We start from the raw sequence: 20,343 nt of genomic DNA on the forward strand, positions 1-20,343 counted from the left end.
CATAAAACACATTCATGAACCAGAGCGCTCTAACTAATCAAAGTACCAATCACTTTTTTCTCAAGAAGGAATGGATTTCATCTCGTATAATAACATTTCCGGCTACCTACTTCATCATGTCTCCAAAATATAAAGAATAGGATTCAGGATATCAGAATCCGTACTGAGTAAATCAAAAGACACAAATCTATAAATAGGAGTCTGCTAAAAACTCAAGATTAAGATCATTATATATATGACCGTCGATAGACTCAATTAGAATTTCAATACTTAAGAATTTCTATTTAGCAAGCATAAAAATTATCGCTATTAAGATGACTCAAAACTACCTAATTAGCCTGAGTGAGCCTAAATATTCTACCCTTTGTGTCCATTATTAGATATATATTGATAATACTATTGTCAAATTAGAGACATATTTTCAATTAGAAACCTAAAAGTGATCATTTTGTATAATTATTTCATTAATTGATTGCCATGTATATGCCTCAAATATGGTACGTACACCTATTTCCAACATCTGTTGGTGTAACAATATTCCCGTGTGGGTGCATCCCATCTAGGTCACAGTAAGAAATGTATGTGTGATCTACTTCTAAATCTAGAGGGGTAACTTAGGTTTAAAGTTAGATATACTTATAGTCACTTGAGGATAGAATTACAAGTATATATGTGAAATCATCTCATATGATTTTGTACTTGATCAGGTTATTTTATCCTTTATAAGCTAATCAATGACATAAGAATATTTTTAGAATAGAAACAAAAAGAAAAAAAGACTAAAAATACCTTACATTATATAAGTATACATATATATATATATATATATATAAAATAAACCAATAGAGATGAGAACCGATCACACTCAAAAATTCATTCACATTCTAACTATGCATTCAAAAATTAAGGCTATGAAGATAGACTAAAAACTACCGCCTGCGTGAACTTAAATATTTTACCATGTGTCTACTATTTCACCCATTAGTTTATGTGCTTATAAGCTAGATGGAATTAAATTAGATTAAATCATCTCTCAAAAAAGAACAACAAATTAAATGCAATCCTAATAACAATTGAATATTGTTGGTCATATTGTAAACTTCACGAGGGCAGCCATTAATTTAGTCATGTACGGTCCCGCTTACATGATGACACAATTCTCTCAATTTTTTTTTTCCAAATAAACTAAAAGAAGAATTAATTAACTGCAGAGATAATTGGCACATCTCAATTCAGTTGGCACCCACTAATTAATTGTATGTTATATCAAAATCCTGCTAATTCCATATTAATTATTAAATAAAAGAAAAATGCAAAATGTTAAAAAAATCAAAGGGAGATAATTATAACAACCCAAAAAACTCCAAAACGACTGGCGAAAGCTAAACCAAAACAAAAAGACGAAAAGTCCAAAGCTAAGTCCAGAAGATTGAGCCTAAACTTTCTCTTTGGGAGCTATAAACATGCCTCGTTTAAAATCTCCCAACCATATAAAAAATGACGAATTATAAAAATTCTCTCTAAATTATGACCCGTATAACATTTTTTTTTTATCTTTAAAACATGTAACATCTGTTTTCTAATGTGATGACATATTTCTCTTGGAATATATATATTTTTCCAAATAAAACGTTGCATCAATGGTAGCGTATGCATGTACACATTCTGGTTTCATAAAGTGGGTAGTCAAGGCTCAAGCCTACGAATTGTAGCTTTTACTTTGTTGGGGTGCAAATGGATCTAAAATTGCACAGAAACGACATGATAATATGGTTAGACGTGGCGATAAAGATTTCATGCAAGTTTTACTTTTCCGTGATATTGAACATTAATTTAAAGGGGCACCAAAGATAGATAGATGGAAAAGTGAGAAAATATGTCAAGATCGTGACTACAAGATAAGATATAATGTGAGCATAAGTTACGTCCTTTTTGTAGTTTTTGACCTTGAAGGAGGTGATTTTAATGTTTTTATACTTTGTCTACTTGATATGATAATTAATAATTATAACGAGAGAGAGAGAGAGATTGTAACTAACACATATAAAAGGAAAAATTAAAAGAAAAAAATGGCTGACACGTAACTGTTGTATATTTGGATAATTTAATAATAAACATATTTTACAAATAAATGTATTTACTAAAACAGGTTTTTATCTTGTATGATATATAATGAAAGGTTAGGAATTCTTTAATTTTCTTTTCTTCCCATTTATTTTGATTGAAAAGTGACAATATACATATACAAATATCTAAAGTAAAAAGAGGTAAAAAAAAAAAGTACCATATATAGAAAAAAAAAATAGCAAAAAAGAAACGCATATATAGAAAAAAAAAACAAAAAAAAGAATAACTAATACTAGGGTACTATTTAGCCAACGATCCATTATAAATATTATTTTGGTTAGTTACGTGGTAATTACGAAAATTCGGGAGGGAGAAAAGAGAAATTAGATGTGATTTCAGAGATCTAAAAACGTGGACGGTCAAAGAAACAACAAGTGGGACCCACGGAAGTAGCCGTAAGGGAGGCCAGCCGTCAATATCATTGACTCTGCTTTTCTCGCCCTTCACATGTAATGCGCCGGGCCAATCGGTTTGATGCATTCTTCATTCTTGGAACCGGTCAAACTCTTGTTCTTTGACTCTCTCTCTCTCTTTCTCTCTCTCTCTCTCTCTCTCTCACATCTCATAAAATTTGGTAAAAATGGAGAAAAGATTGCATGACTATAATTATTGCATAAAGATGATGTTCAACAAACCACGAATTTAAGGGGAAAAAAATTGGTTTAGGAAGAGATAAATGAGAAAAATATATAGTTTGTCATAGTTTTGTGTAGGCATATTATTTATATCATTTTAAATAATTAAGTGTTATTGTAAATTTTTATTTTTTATTTATTAATTGAATGACAATTCTTTATTTTTAAATGGAGTATCATAAATAATATTTTTTACCATCTTGATTCTTGAGTAGTATAGAGGGAATTAATCAATTTTAGCTATATAATTATAATGTATTTTATTGGACAAAGTTAAAATGAAATTTATAGGAGATTTTTAAGATAAGGGTACTGAACATTAGATTTGACTGAAATTATATGGAAAAAAACAAAAAACAAAAAATTAACAAAACTTGACAAATGTAAGACGGTTTAAACAGATTCCTATTAGTAGGGTAATTTTTTCATTCCCTACTGTAGAAGCCTCTAAATTTATTTATTGACTAAATTTTTCTGACGTCAATTACATTAAATCCGTTTCATTTGTTTACTTGAATATGATGTTCATAGCTGATCTTTCTTATGATCATATTCTTAACTATTTCTTACTAATTTCTCAAAAATATAACTACATTACATGCTAATTAGACGAAATTTGTATCTTTGTTTTCTTTAATTACTTATATTTTTTGTTCTTCTTTCTTTCTTGTTAAGAAAGATTAAAAATGTGGAATATTATATTGATCATGAATAACCGTCTAAATAAAATAATATCATGTGGTGATTAGATTTCTATGGAGGTTTTCATTTTTTATTTTTTATTTTATTTTTTAAACATATCTGATCTCTTCTTCAAACCTGGAACCAACACACTAGTGAGTCTTCATGATCCAACGGTTAAGAAATTTAATCCTTAACCATTTCACTTTCTTAATTGTGGCCAAAATTAAGTTACACAAAATAATAATAATAAAAAGTATAACAATATTAATAAAACTATGATAACAGTCGAGCCTGAAGACTTTCCTGATCTAGTCTTCTCTCTCTAAAGACTCTTTCTCTCTCCTTGCGATGTTTGCCACGTGGCGTGGACTTGACGCACCATCTTACCTCACTCTTGCAATCTCCACCATATTTATTCTCCAAGATCACACATTTCACATATGATGTTGGTCTTAGTCCAAACCCTTTTTGTTGCCGAGTCCATTGCACCCATTTGGAAATAAGACTTCAAAAAACTTCACTCTCTCATACATATCCTCCTAAGCCTTTCTTTAATTATTCTCTCTTTTTCTCTGACCTTTTTCTTCTTCTTCTTAAAAAAAAAAAATCTACAAGTAAAGGGAGCAACCTTTAGCTCCCTAAAGAAGAAGAAGAAGACTTCCAAACTTTTTCTTCCTAGATATGGACCCCACTAGGGAATTAGATCAGCTCGGTTCTCCGGTAATCAGAGGCGTCGACGGCCGGAAAAGGGTCGTCGGAGAATTGGACTTTTTCGCGAATAAGACTGTTGATCATCTGGTCAAAGCAACATCTCATGGCCATATTGTTGATGGTGGTGACGATGATGATAAGGTTGAAGATCAAGATCGAAGTGAACGAGATCATGGGGTGCTCCAAGAGATGCAACTTGACGTGAATGTATGCAATATGTATTTTAATTTTGAGCTTTCCTTTCACGATCAATTTTGTACATATATATATATATAATATATAATATATATGTAGAATATACAAGGTTTTAATTTTCTTTTCCATTTTGTACCTCTTGTAGACTGGCTTGTGTCTTCTTACAACCAACACTAGTAGCGAAAAATCAAGTGTGGACGAAGGCTCTTCAGGAAATAATTTGGAGGATAATAAGAAACCAGCTCTGAATGAGGTAAATAATTCAATTATAAAGACTATGTTTTAATTTACTATGATCTTGTTCTAGTATTATTGGTTTAATTTATTGTTTTTTTTTTTTTTTAAAGCTTAACATGATTATGGAAGTGATCATAATATTGGTCATGTAACTTTAACATATATATATATATATATATATATATATATACACATATTATTTGTGTGTGTGTGTGTGTTGGTGCAGCTGGCAGTTCTGCAGGCAGAATTGGGCCGAATGAACAATGAAAATCAACGTTTAAGAGGTTTGCTTAGTCAGGTTAACAACGATTATCAGATCCTTAATATGCATGTGGCATCACTGATGCAAAAGCAAAACAGCCAAAACTCTGAAACCGCGGAAGAGAGAAACAAGGTAATTATTATTTAATTATTAATTATCTTTTAATAATTTTGCTTAGCTAGGGTTTTTTTGTTTTTTGATATATCAAACACTTTTATGTGCTTGTTTTAGATGATGAGTAGACTTCTGGAAGAGAATCAGAAAAGTTTAATCGTCACAAAAGCTAGACAATTCATGGACATAGGCGAACCTCAGATCACCGGAGAGAAAGACTACGAAGTTTCGCAATCTTCTTTGGATCAAGGAAGGTCACAAAACCGTAATTCTAGATCGTCTAATCATCAACAAAATGAGATAGTGGAGTCAATATTAGAGTGCAAGAGTAATATTATTAATTCTGCTGATTTTAGCAAGGAATTATCAGCTCATCATCGTCATGATGATCGAGAAGAAGGTACAGATCAAGAACAACTTGGTGCTGGTGCAAGTCCAGGTTCTAGATGGGTCCCTAATAAAGTTGCTAGATTTGGTAATTCTAGATATCATGATCAAGACCAAGCAACTTCCTCAGCTGAAACCATGTCCATGATTAGAAAAGCGCGTGTATCGGTTCGTGCAAGATCTGAAGCTTCGATGGTAAGCAATGGAACACACATCTATAATATTAATCCAGTTCTAATTAACTTAATTGAGACAAAATTATAAATCTTACTTAATTAAAAATTAACTAATTTGACTTAAAAGTCATATGAGAACAAATTAAGGACACAATAACTAAAGAGGCATTCATGCAAATTAGAGATGCATGTATGTTTTGCTTTATTTGTTGGGGTGCAATTTGAGTATAAATAGTTATGCTGATCATTATATATACAAGTATGGTAAATGGTCTAGTCCAGTAACTTAATGATGTGGGACAAATTCATAATCTAACAATATATGCAGATACATAGATTTATTATTTATCCAAACTAATTAAGAAAAATTAAGAAAGTTAGACAAAGAATGTGAATTTGGGTGTGTGTGTGTGTGTGTATACACACACACACATATGTATAGCGAGAGAACATGTTTATCATGTACATTGTTGAACATATTTCAAGTTAATATTATACACTTTTAATACATATGTCAATTGTACGTATGATTCGTATAATTTACTAAAATCTCCATATATGTAGTTATCTGATGGGTGCCAATGGAGAAAGTATGGGCAGAAAATGGCAAAAGGAAACCCATGTCCTCGAGCTTACTATCGTTGCACCATGGCCACTGGTTGTCCAGTTCGCAAACAAGTAATTTCTCCATCCTTCTTTTCTTTCTTTCTTTTCTTTTGTTGTTTTTTTTTTTTTTTTTTTTTTGAAGTAACCCTTTATTCTTTCCTCTTTCCTTTTTTGGTAAATATCTATAGGAAATATGTCAGCCGAAAAAGGCAGTTACACAATCTTCTTAATTTCCTTTTCTTTAATTTTTTTTTTCCTTCTTTTCGGTGTGACCAAAAGCAAATATATTCAAGTGTAAATATATTCAAGTGTTATTATATATATTCACTCTTTTTAGACGACAAAGGCATGCGAGTAATCTATATCCTCTTTTTCCAACTAATTTGATCACTTCTAACTTTATTAGGAGCAATCTTTAACCTATTATATATATTCACATACCAACAATTACGTATCTCTTATTGCTTTTTTATTTTTAACTTTGAAGTCATATTTTTTTCTTAGCTTTTCTATAATTTTGATGTTTTAAACTTAAAATAAGGAAGTTAGTTCGGTGTGTCAATCTAATTGGCATGCTTCTACCTCTTTTGATGTTTGTGTATTCATCTACTTTCATTCAAAAAAAAAAAAAAAAAAATACACAACTTTGAAAAATTATGCCTCCTACTAATATTCAAGTAAAAATCAATAGGTGCAAAGATGTGCAGAAGACCAAACAATCCTGACGACAACATACGAAGGCCACCACAACCACCCTCTCCCGCCGACCGCCATGGCAATGGCGTCGACAACATCGGCCGCAGCCTCGATGCTACTCTCCGGATCAATGCCGAGCGCCGATCACCACAGTCTTTTCAACCCCAACTTCCTAGCCCGAACCGCTCACCCTTGTTCCCCGAGCTTCGCGACGCTTTCAGCCTCAGCCCCATTTCCGACCGTCACGCTAGACCTCACCCGCACTCCCACCACCACCTCCTCCTCCTCCTCCGCGGAGCAAATCTTAGGCCAATTACGCCAACTTTCGCAGGGCAATTTTCACAATCTTTCCCAGATTTTGCCTCAAAATGTCATGTCCTCCTCGTCGTCACAACTTTTTGGGCACGGTCTAGCGGACCAATGTTCCAAGTTGGTTGGTCTTCATGGATTAAACAATGGTGCTGCTAATAATCCTCTTGACATAGCGCCCGCCGGGCATTTGCAGGCTGACACCGTGAGTGTAGCGACGGCTGCCATCACGTCGGATCCGAACTTCACGGCGGCGCTGGTGGCGGCTATCACGAATATCATCGGTGGCAATGTTAAGCCGATCAATACTAGTAGTGTTACTACTAAAAATAACAGTGAGAAGAATGCCTGAACTAGTTTAATTTTATAAGCTTGCTAGCCTCAGTTTTGATGTTGGATTGTAAGTTTAGTCATTAGAGGATTAATCTTTCATTTGGTTTGGAATTAGATATATAGATAGTAAAACTTATAAAAGCAATATGGTTTTTGTTTCCCTTGATTTTTTTTTTCACGTTAAATAATAGAGTTTCTTTTTACAGTATTTATAGTCTTATAGAAGTGATATGAAATGGGATGCTATAATATTTTATTTATCAATGAAATATAGCAGCTAAATGTACAAAAGTCTAATTTTCTTTGAGTGCAAAATTGGCACTCTACCCTTGAATAATAGGCTAGTGAGAGAAAGAATTAATAATTTGGAAATTATTTCTTAGATCTCGTAAATTCTTATATGTATTTGTACGGGAGGTTGAATATGAAAAATAATAATACCTCGTAAGTAGTATAGTGTTTTTCTTTTTTAAATTATAGCAATAAATGTTTTTTAACGATCAGATTTTTTACCAGGTAAGCTACATATTTAAAGCTGTTTGATTCTGATGTGGTCATTTAAAATGTGCACGGTAGATGAAAAAAAAAACCTTAAATAGTATTGGAGATGAAAGAAAAACAAGCATGCATATATATATATATATATATATATGTCAATGTTATCACGATCTATTTCATTTTAAAAGAACTTAAAATTCCACTAAATTGCACAAACAATAACGAATCTTTCCATCTCTTGTATATGCTTAGCTTTGGTAAGAGGGAAATAAAATAGGAAGAAAAGAAAGGTACTTATAATAAGCTGATGAGAAAAATAAAGAGAGAGAGAGAGAAAAAATTTCCATATCAATTAAGAGATTATAATTTCAGTTCTTCTTTAAAATCCCCGACTAATTAATCCATTCACTCTTTTAATCTCTCCAACCAAATAACCTCAATCTTAAAGTCTTTGCACTAGTTTCCTCACCCTTGTCCCTTCTCCACTTTTTCCTGGTACCAAAGATGCTCATAGAGTTGCCATTAATCCAACAAAATCCCCTGTTGTTATATATGGACAGTTTTTCATTAATTTCTTGGGGAGAAGAGGAAATTAGCAGTTGCGAATGAACCAGTTTTCCAAGCTAATCCCATTTTCTCCCATGATGGATTTAAGGGGCTCTTACAATATTATTAAGAGAAAAGGAGACGAATACCATTTAAAAGGAGACGAATATCATTTAAAAGTGTCTGAATTTGGATTTTTACTTTTTATTCTTAATTAATATATATTTTTAATCAAATAATTATATTAGTTAAAAATGTATTCAAGAGTATTGAACAAAATTCAAACTCATTCACTAAGAGTATAGTCCATCAATTTTCTCTTTCATTGACACTTAGAGAAAGGAAGGAAGTGGTTCATGTTTCTCTTCTCAACCCCATAAAATTATGACTTCAATATGTGCCTTTTCTCTTTAATTTCTTTTCTTTTCCTTGTAGCTTGGATTTTGTCCTTGGTGATTCTCTCTGTAAAGTTGTTTTGGTAAGAAACATTGGACTAATGTGAAAATGGATTTGGAAAATTTTGAGGCAAGAGAAATTGACTTTTAAATAACAACGACTCCAGTTTGGACGGGATGGTTGGACTCCTTTTATAGATATGCAATGTGAATAGAATCTCTTGTCCACAATTGCGGTGGCAATGGAGTCAACTTTTAACAAAAATGGACTGACTTTGTATCTTCCTCAATATATGTGCTTATACGTCAATATGTACTAGGTTTGATGCACGTCCCTGGGGTATACAAGTAATCTACACTTTTTTATAAATAAATTAAAAAAAAAAGTATACTTCTTTTGAAGGGAAAATTTCATTCCAAAATTAACAAATTACATACTTAATAATAGTGTAAATGCCACCAACTACAAGAGAATTCGATTTGAATATTGATTGGACCCACAGTGAAGACGGATGAAGCACATGGGTAAATACAAGTGCCGAGACCCCACGAGAAAAGACCTACTCAGCACAAATAAACAAATCTAGCCGTAAATGAACACATACACCATGGAAAACCAACTCAGATGGACGGGACACACAAAGAAAATCAAAATGTAGAAAAACCACCTCTGTTATTATAATACATAAACATGATGAATACAACACCTTTATTAAAATTAACAAAATACTAAGAAAACTATAAATGACCTCAGTCAAACGGGAAGAAAAGCCAGCAACAAGCCAACCACCATGGTATGGAGGCCAAGAACCTGGATCTAAGCAAAGTCACTGCAGAAGAATCGCGACCACCGGCGATGAAGACAAAAGCAAAAGCAACCCAAATGAAGCCTCCACACTAGAGATTTGTCTGAAACCTCCCGCTTCTTGCACCAACGGAATCCGCCACACCTCTAGCACCAACAGCAGTGGCCCCAAGACACCCATCGTCTCTCTCCTAAACCATATCGACAAAGGGGTTGAAACCCTAGAGCAACAGTGCCACCATACTCTGGCTCACCAGATCTATACCTCCGTCACCCATGGACCACGTCTATCAATGGCCAACTGGACCCGTATGACCTTAACCACCATCTAAAGGGCTAAGAGTCTGACGGCTAGCAATTGGAGGTACCAAACTTGAAACCCTAGTTGTACCTCTTGAGAGAGAGAGTAGAATTTTTTTTTTTCATGTATACTAAGATTAAAAAAGAATTATTGTTAATCGTTATTATGGAGAATGAGTGAAATAACATAATATGACTTTCAATAAAAAAAATAATAGCATAAAATCTACATATAAAAAGTAAATAGCATAACTTTGTTTGGTTAGAGGGAGAGATGGAGGGAGGGAGAGGGGTGGAGGTAGAGAGGTAGCAGAACTGATGCAATCCCTTGTTTGGTTGGAAGGTAGAGAAGAAAGCGAGAGGAGATGGAGGGATGTGCTCTCCCTCCTAATCCACCCAATTGAATCCTTCGACTAATGGAAGGATTCATACAATCCACTAACTTTTACTTTTACAAAACTATTTTACCTTTCAAAAAATTTATTAACAAATTACATAATTAGACAAAATAGTAATTAATTAAATAACTATCCTTCATCCTTCTAACTCCCATTCCTTCCTACCAAACAATATAAATGATTACTACTATTTTCTCCATCCTTCGTACTTTCCATTCCTTCAAACCTCTCCATCCTTCCTACTTTCTATCTCTCCTACCAAACGAAGTCTTAGAATAACAGATTTTTTATTATACAAATATTTAGTAGGGTCAAATATAATTGTCCAAAAGTTTTGATGTTCTAATAATTTTTGTAAATAAAAAAATCAAGTTTTGACCCCAAATTTGTAGAAATTAAAATTTGACCTCTTAATTTTATGAAAATTACAAATTCATCCGTAACTTTTAGAAAATTATAAATTAATCCCATATTTTTTTTAAAATTATAATTTTACCCTTTAATTTTTAAAAAATTACATTTTAACCTAAATTTTAAAAAACTTTACAAAAAAACCCCTATTAGCTTGTAAATAAAGAATTTAGCATATAAACTATAACTATTGGCTGGTAAATCAAGGATTTACTCATACTTAATATGGTAAATTTTGTATTTACCAAAATCACATTCGTTTTTCTAGGTTGTAAATGAAGCATTTACCTAGTAAATTCTTTATTTACCATGCTTTTAGTTGGTAAATGACGCAGTTATTCATTTACTGGATAAATTCGTCATTTACAGTGCCTTTAGTTGATAAATGCTTCATTTACTAAGTAAATTTGTTATTTACTAAATAAACTAAATTATTTGCTTGTAAATAAAGAATCACAAGAATAATTTGTAAATGATGGATTTACCTACTAAATTATTCATTTACCAAGGGGTATAAATGCAAATGTTTTAAAAATTTTGCTTAAAATGCAATTTTTTAAAAATTAAAGCGTCAAAATATAAATTTAAAAATTAAGGGTAAAATTACTATGCTAACACTAATTTTATTATTCTTCCTACATCAGTTTCACAATATAATTTTCAAAAAGTTAAAGGATCAAAGACTAAATAATTTAAAGTTTCAAGAGAGAAAGAACATAACAGTAAAATTGAAACGCAACATACTAACTAAAATTATAAATATTTTATTTATTTTCACTATTTCTAAATATGTTATTTACTATAAATGGTTTAATAAAAAGAGCTATATAAAACATTTTTAAAAAAAAAAAAAAAAAAAACGAGTACGAAACCCATATTCAATTCCAACAAACACAAATTAAAAAAAAAATGTTGAGAACTTGAAATACTCAAGAAATGATGTTAATGAGAGTACGAAAATAGACAGATAGAAACATGCACATACATATTCATAAGTGAATATTCAAGCTTTTTATGAGGTTTTAGTGTGTTTAACAGAGAAAGAGTACTCGCTTATCAATTAAAAGTAGTTGACTTATTTTAAAGTCATCGTTATTTCTAAATAGAGAAAATCCATTTATGTGCTTGATTGTAGGCGTTTGAAATTAACGAGCCTCATACCGCTTGATCTAGTGACTCTAAGGGGGTTCACAGAATTAGGTTTGGAAGAGAATATTACAGGTTCCATCTTGTGCTGTATAAAAAAAATAAATGAAAATATTAATTTATTTTACAGATGTAATTAATTAAGAGCTTTAACTGATTGGGGGCCTTTAAGTGGGGCCTCAAGCAATTGTCTTAATTGCATACAAGTACTAGAGTCGGCACTGGTCAGGTTGGATCTTGCACACCAGGTTGGTACTCGAATCGCTATTACTGAGACGACAGATGTTGTCATATTCCACAATTTATATTTTTTTTTATACATCATAAGATTGAATCGCAATGTCCACCTAAATGTCACCTCACTTAAACTCTTAGAGTACGTTTGGTTAGGAAATTCGTGCTCTAATTCGAATTATCATAGTTCGTGGTTCGCTACAGTATTTTTTTTCACAAAAAACATACGTAAATTAAAAATAATTCTGAAGTATGATTTTAAATCTATGAACCAAACGTCCCCTTAGTATCACTAGACGAAAAACTCTTAGGCTCATATTCCTCAATTTAGGAATAAAGTAGCCTACTCTTTGACCAATTTTGTTTTTTCTATCTCTGAGTGTGTATGGGGTATTGAAGTTGTTCAATTTTTCGAAGCATCTACTTTTTCTTTTCATTTGTTTTTGTCATCATTCTTCTATTGTGGGTATTTAGGGTAAATTTTAAGTTATAAGAGAGAGGATTGTGAAAAAAAATAAAGAAAATTTGTGTATCGAATCTAATTTAAAAATATACATTTGATGAGATCAAAAATTAAAATAGTTTTAGAATAAACTTAAAACATAAGGCATGTAAAAATTAAATATTTTTAAAAAAAATTCTTCTTTTGTCAAGCTTTTTGTTTGGGTAAATTGCATAAATTTCCTTTTTCTATTTCTACCACTGTGAACGCAAAGATTGTATTTGGAATTGATCTCGTTTTTGTTTTTCAGGTTTTTTGAGAAAGAAAAAATGGAAACATTTTCAAAACGGCGTTTGACGCAATAAAGACAAAAAACGGAAATGAAAATGATTTTTTGGTTGAGTGTAAAATGAGAGAGAAAGAGAGACATTAATGGATTTTTTTACACTTAAAACAATCTCTTGATAAAACTACTAAACGCATTTTCAAAAATGATTTATGTCTGAGATTGAAAACGTTTTCATTTTCATTTTCATACAAAAAATAAAAGCATTTTAGAGCGAGTTCTAAACGCGCCTAAATGTTCTTAATCTTGTTCATTCAGGCCTCGTTCAGTTCGTGGATTTGAGTTTTCAATTCGAGTTGATATGTGATTTTATGTGAAAGCTTTTCAGTGTAGTAGAAACAGTTAGATGTGATTTTGTATGAGAGTTTTTAACTATAGTAAAACTGGAATTAAAAATCCATATTTATAAGGTACCTCGCTTATATTTCCACCAATAGCTACAAGTATAATTACATTCCTTTTATTGATGACTTTTCTAGGTTTTCTTGCATTTACTTAATTAACAAAAATTTATAAAAGCGACACACTATTGCATTTACATTTAGTTTGTTGATGTAAGTGACATACAAGCCATCTTTAAGAACAAATTTTAAAAGAGAGAATATTTAATAAAAATGACAGAAGAAAATATAAACGGCTTTATTGTGTCTTGGTGAGCAACTGGGTTGGGTTGAATTGGGTTGGGTTGGTGAGTTAAAAGAAAAAAAGAAATATTTACACCAAATGATAGTTTTTACCCTCTACGTTCAGGATATGTCTTTACTTCAACAATATTATCAGTCTGTGCATTTTTTTAGAGAAATCTGTTCATTTTATCATTACTGATATAATATAATTCCAAATATTCTCCTTTTTATCTAGGTAGTTGTGAATTTATATAGCTAATTTTAAAGGGCAGTTAATTAAGGATAAAAATATCATTACGAGTTCTTTTACAGATTTATATGCAAATATAACAACTCGTGAACATTCCTTTTCTTATCCATTAATGTAAAATAGGTATATATATGTAATTAACTCAAAAAAAAAATTCAAAAGAAACCCAATACGAAAACCAGATCCAATTCGAACAAACACAAATTAAAAGGGATAAAAAGGGCAATTGGGAGTTTCTCTCTCACGAGTCTCCATCCAATCCATTCCTAAAACGAAAACATTCCCAATTCCTTTTCAATTCAAGATGTTTCTATATGTCTTGCACATCTTTTCTCTGTTGATTGATTCATAGTATCATACTTTTGCAATGTTAATTGTTAATAATTTAATTTTAGAAGTTTTTTGGGAATTAGGGTTTTATCTTGATTTCCAAAGTTTTTTTTTTTTTTTTTAACTCGTAACTACATGGTTTATCATGATTTTTAAAAACCTATTATTTAATTAAATGACATTTGTTTATTTTTAAGTGGTGCAGTATAAATAATATTTTTTTATTGTATTTCTGGTTTTTCTTTGTTTTTCTTTTTTTTGTTTTTATATGTTGAGTTAACACACTGTACATCGCAAATGTTGTTATGGTCTTTTGTTAATATGTTTGATGTTCTCTCTCTCTATATATAAATATTATATATATATATATATGTTGATTTGCTAATGTTTTCTAATAAAACTTTATGTTACTGACATTGTTTTCATATTAATGACATTCTAAGGTCTGAAGCAGCAATGAAAACCATGGAGGAATCTTCCACTGAAATACCTGTACGTTAAGACGAATCGTATGAGGTACTATATATTTCTTCCTCTTTTAATATATGTATGTATATTAATTGTACTTTTATTTTTCATTTGATTGGTTAATAAAATTTAAGAGATTATTTTCTCTTTTTACTTATTTCTCGGTATTCTTTGAATCAATGAATTACTCGCATCCTTGTTTTTTCAGTATTCACCGCGAATCAACGGATCTCGAATTTTATCCTTAGATGCTTCCGCTATATCACAGCTGGTTTGCCAAACAAAGCTTATTTTGCATTTTTGCTTTGTCAGTTACTTTCACTTTGGATAGTCACATTAGGATGCATCAAGTTGCAGATAGACTTTATGTTTTCGTAACAGTGACCTTATAAATTCGACGTTACTTTACAAAACCATTTCAGTAAGATTTCCTTTACTAATTGTTGAATTTGAATTGACAACTTGAGTTAAAAAGTAAATTTATGAGAGAGAAAATACTGTAACAAAAAAATTAAATTTAAATTTTTGTGATAAAAAATAATGTAACAAAAACTTGAGTTGTGATTCGAACTGGCGAAACGAACGGGGCCTAATGGTATTGAGCATTCATCTCCACTCTCTACTGTTCATCACTCTCTTTTTAAAATTCTTCCAAGTTTACATTTCGATTCTCTTATTTCTTTTCTATGTCTCCCCTCATTTCTCTATTCTCTTCTTTCTTAACTGTCCTGCGCCACAAGGCCAAGGTACAAAGCAAAGAATTCTTTTGATAAGCTGAAAGCTTTGAGGATTAAATAATGTTGGAGACTTGATATTGATGAGCCAAATAAGTTGGATACTCAGTTATCGTAGAGAGCTTTGAAAATTGGATTTGGAACTTTTGTGGAATGATAACGAATGTTTTGGCATTGCCCACAGTTATAATTTTTAATTTGAGAGAGACAAAGTTCAAAGGAGCATCAATATGTCACAAGCAAGTCAAAGAACTTGACAATCAACAAGAATTATCACCAACTCAAGCACTAATTCAAGGGTAGTCACAAGTTCTAGACTACTCTCTAGAATCACCACCAAGGAGAAATATAGATCTTTGTTCGAGATATACGTGACATGCAACTTGACAATTATGAAGCCAGAAAGTTTTGGCCTTTGACGCTACGAATGGACTTTCTCAGAAAAATATAGGGATGATTCTTTTTTTTTTTTTTTTTTTTTCAGTTTTTTTTCTCTCTCTCTTTTTTTTTTTTTTTTTTTTTTTTCAACTCTCTATGGTAGTGTTATGCTACTGACAAATGTGTATTTCAGAAAATGAAATTGAATTAAAATCATATCATAATAAAATATTTCTTGAAAAGACTTTAACAAAAACATAAAAAAAGTAATACCTTAATTTTAAAAGAAGACGCGCGACTTTTCGTAAATACATAGGTCAAATGTGATTAATTGTAAATTATTTCTTGAAACGTTTTTTTTTTTTTTTTTTCCATAGTATATAAGTGTAGCAAAAGAATTAACCAAAACCACTTGCAAGTATAAGCTCTTAAGTTTTTTCTTTTGTTCTTTTAAGCAAAAACTTAGAAGAGAACGAGATCGCAATCTACCAAAATGGTTGTGGTTCTTTTGATCTTTTTAGTGATGATTTCCTTACAAGTCAAAGAATCTATCTCTTTCATTCCTATGCTAATAAAGAATAGCCAGTAATATGGGTCACGACACGATAACACGATTCGAAAAAGACACGAATTTCGCGGGTTAAGGTTGAGAAAAAAAAAAGTTTCGGGTCAAAATTGGGTCGACCTGAAATTGACACAAAAAACATAAGTCAATTTTAGATTTGACCCGTCTAACCCGAACACGACATGAAGCTCATAAAAAATTAAAAAATATATTTTTTTTATTACATATTTTTTATTTTATTATGAACTTGTGATATTATGATAGTTATACTTAAAATCTTATACTATTATTTGCTTAATTTCAATGGATGTTATTGTATTTTAGTGTGTTATGAATTTTAAGTTATTTCTAATATGTAAAAAAACTAAATAAAAATATACAATTTTCGTATCAATTTCGGGTTCACGAGTTAATTTCGTGTCCCGGGTCATTTTTGTGTCGTGTCGTGTTAACCCGTAAAGTGGTCGTGTCGTGTTCATGTTGCGGTTTTAAAAAAATTTCATGTCACGAGTCGTGTTCGGATTGACTGTAAATTAAAAAAAAAAATGATCAAAACACGATACGTGACACAAATTATCACTCCTAAGTAAAAGATCTAGGTCATGTGTAAAACGTTGTTCCTTGCAATGCCAGAAGAGTGGAAATCAATTGATCTTCTATTATCAGGAGTGTTTGCATGATTGTGTGTATCGTTGCATGCATGGAATTTGAAAACTTCAGCCTCCGAAATGTAATTCTTCTACGCAGCCAAGAATACTGAATTATGTCTGATGCAGGAGATTTCAGCTATGTTAGTCGTTTTAATATTTTCCGGTGTCGTTTGTTCTACCTTAGTTACTAGTTTTATTTGCTTTTATTAGTTTGTCGTTTGTATAAGTGGATATTTTGCTCTCTCTTTGTAAATGAGCTATAAATAGCCACATTAAATATTGTAATAGTTAGACTTAAATATTTTGAGGATTGAATATTAGAGTTGTGCTTTCTTTAGTTAAGTTTAATAGTTTTGATTCAAGAGCCTTACCTGCATATTTCGTCCAAATTTCCAAGAGTTAATTCGACCTGCTATACAACAAATCTTAAAGTTTAGGAGATCAATGGTCAAATTGTTTAGGCCCCGTTCACTTTACCAATTCGAGTTTTGTTACAGTAAAAAGCTCTCACAAACAATCACATCTAACTTTTTTGCTACAGTAAAAAGCTCTCACATAAAATCACATCTCAACTCGAATTAGTTCATGCTGAATCACTAGAGCCTCGTTCATTTCACCGATTTGAGTTTTTAATTTTAGGTTTCTACAGTATAAAATTTTCAGAAAATGTCACATTTAACTTTTTTTGCTACTAGAAAAAGCTCTCAGAAAATGTCACATCTCAGCTCGAATTGAAAACTCGAATCTACGAAGTGAACAAGGCCCGGCCTCGTTCATTTTACCGATTTAAGTTTTCAATTCTAGGTTTCTACAGTAAAAAGCTCTCAAAAAATGTCACATCTAACTTTTTCTGCTACAGTCAAAAGCTCTCAGAAAATATCACATCTCAATTCGAATTGAAAACTCGAATCCACAAAGTAAACGAGACCTAAATACTTAAAACAATTCAGGGATAATCATGCAATATATAATAATAATAATAATAATAATAATAATAATAATAATAATAATAATAGTAATAATATTAATATTAATAAAGAAATGAGGCCACAACTTCATCTAATAAAACTTACCTGTTAACTACTATAAAAGAAGAATGAGTTTTCTTTGTGCCTAAAAGCGCGTTTCTTTACTTCTCTCTCTCTTAATTTTACCTTTTCTTTCTTTTTTCGTTGTCTTTTTTTTTTCCTTCCCTCTTTTTCCTTCTTTTCCTTTTTTTTTTCTCAACAAATTTTCATCATATGGGGTTTTTCGGTGGAATTCCGTCCCAAATTGGTATTTCATCATTTTTTTTCCTTTTCTTTTGTGATAAAGAAAAAAAAAAACATGTTCATCATTTTTTTCCTTTTCTTTTGTGATAAAGAAAAAAACACATGTTCATCATTTTTTTCCTTTTCTTTTGTGATAAAGAAAAAAAAACACATGTTCTTGTGATAAAGAAAAAAAAAACATGTTCTTGTGATAAAGGAAAAAAAAAACATGTTCTTGTGATAAAATGCCTTGTAAGTGGGACTTTTTTTTTGGGTTTTTTTTTTTTTTTTTTTTTTTTTTACTTTTCTTCCTTTTTTTTCCCTCTCTTTTCTTCTTTCTTTTTTTTTTTAGTCTTCCCCTTTTTCCATTCTTATCTTTTTTATCCTATTATACATTTTTTTTATTTATTCGAGTGAAACCTTAATAAATATATTTTTCACTTTTACCTATAAAATCTTGCGCCATATTCAACTAGTACATAGTACATGTATATACATATATTTATATGTGTACATATATATATATATATGTGGATGAGTGTTAATGGTTACTTTCCTTGGGTGGTTACCTATGAAATATAAAAACTAATGACTTAACGTGATAAAAATATAATATTATTAATTGTCATAAATTTTTTGACTAATTATCTAATTTATTATAATTATCATATTAGATACCGTAAAATAATTGGGTGTTTGGTACAAGAGGTGGATGGGTTCATACAATCTGTATCCATAAGCCCGGCAGGAATTGTTGTTTAGTTACTTTGGGTAACTTTATTTCGATTGTGGAGCTGGTTATGACTATTTTAAAACTTACCACCCTTTTAAACTCACCTAATTCGGAAATATAGGACTTTTTCCCCTTGAATTCATGTTTTCAACACATATTTAAATATAATTCAGATTTTATACTTTAATTCATATACCAATGCCAGTTCATGTTGCAGTTTAAAACATATTGTATAGATTTTATAGTTCAAATTAAAAAAGTTCAAACCGTTACAATTTCAATCCGCAAATAAATAAAAAAAACCTAATTCCTAATTCATGTTTTTAAGGTATCTAAATACGAGTCAAATTCTATTTTTTTGTTCAAATTTGCACTTTAGCTGCATATTTAAACCCGAATTCAAAATATAATTTAAATCGTATTTTCTCAGATTTCATAGTTAAAATCCAAGGGTACAAATAACCACAATTGGAATCCCCAATGTTTCCCATTCTGTCACGCCTCCCAAACGGGGTGGGTGACGTGGAGCTCGATTAGGGATTAATAAAGCAGATTCCCAGACCGGGCCCCACACTTAACTGCATTAAAATATAAATGAATTACAGAATCCCGGAGCCTCTGACACACAGGGCTCCACCCCACAGGACATACAGTATCGTACATACATGCTCATGTAATTAATCATTACAACAGACATCAACCACAGTCTAGTAAATCCAAATATTACATAAGTTTACAGAATTCTCAAATTCCTTACATTTGTCCAAGAGGATGTTCACGATCCTCACTTGATTCAACAGTAGCAACTCCAGCTACCCTGCACCGCTCCTCGAGTCTCCTGGGAGGGGTTTGACATTTAAAATATAAAACGTGAGCGAAAGGCCCAGTAGGATATAATTTGAAATATTTAAAATAAATGAGCGCATGAATGAATAATTGAATACATAAATAAAATAAGACATTCAGTCCCGACAGAACAGCCGGAACCTCACATCATTTTTCTCAAAGGAAATATAACTGCAAATAACCATATTACAGGCTTCAGCAAGTAATTAGTACAAATTACTTACCTAACCAAGTGCCTCGCCTACCCGGACCGGTTTCGGGTTCTGCCCCTGAGGATGCACTCTCCGCATCCTATCTAGGCTTACAGCAATAGACTCTATTACCAGTTCACAAGATCTCTTTGCTTAAGAAATCATTTATTAAACATTTTGAAATCATTAATACGACCCCACGAACTACTCAAGCCGCGGGCCCCATGACTGGACAAACCATGAGGTTCCATGACTAAACAAGCCATGGTTTTCAAAGCATTTTCTTTCACAAATCAATCCCTTTCTTTAAAACATTTTCAAGGCCAAAA

At 31.4% G+C, this 20,343-nt stretch overlaps 1 protein-coding gene across 1 annotated transcript; it reads left to right on the plus strand.

The window, feature by feature from the left end:
• The first annotated feature begins 3,907 nt into the window (after nucleotides 1-3,907).
• Nucleotides 3,908-7,611, plus strand: LOC21391450 (probable WRKY transcription factor 31). Its single transcript, XM_010098569.2, has 6 exons — nucleotides 3,908-4,364; nucleotides 4,498-4,605; nucleotides 4,816-4,983; nucleotides 5,083-5,547; nucleotides 6,093-6,206; nucleotides 6,826-7,611. The coding sequence occupies exons 1-6, from the start codon at nucleotides 4,128-4,130 to the stop codon at nucleotides 7,489-7,491; spliced, it is 1,758 nt and encodes a 585-aa protein (XP_010096871.1). The 5' UTR covers nucleotides 3,908-4,127; the 3' UTR covers nucleotides 7,492-7,611.
• The last annotated feature ends 12,732 nt before the right edge of the window (nucleotides 7,612-20,343 follow it).

The sequence above is a fragment of the Morus notabilis genome, unplaced genomic scaffold, assembly GCF_000414095.1.
Source record: "Morus notabilis unplaced genomic scaffold, ASM41409v2 Scaffold1652, whole genome shotgun sequence".
Taxonomy (NCBI): Eukaryota; Viridiplantae; Streptophyta; class Magnoliopsida; order Rosales; family Moraceae; genus Morus; species Morus notabilis.

Bases quoted from the DNA above. Each gene is read 5' to 3' on its own strand.
- LOC21391450 (XM_010098569.2), top strand. From the start codon at position 4,128: ATGGACCCCACTAGGGAATTAGATCAGCTCGGTTCTCCGGTAATCAGA. The intron at 4,984-5,082 runs GTAATTATTATT...TGCTTGTTTTAG, and splicing joins CCGCGGAAGAGAGAAACAAG to ATGATGAGTAGACTTCTGGA. The intron at 5,548-6,092 runs GTAAGCAATGGA...CCATATATGTAG, and splicing joins CAAGATCTGAAGCTTCGATG to TTATCTGATGGGTGCCAATG.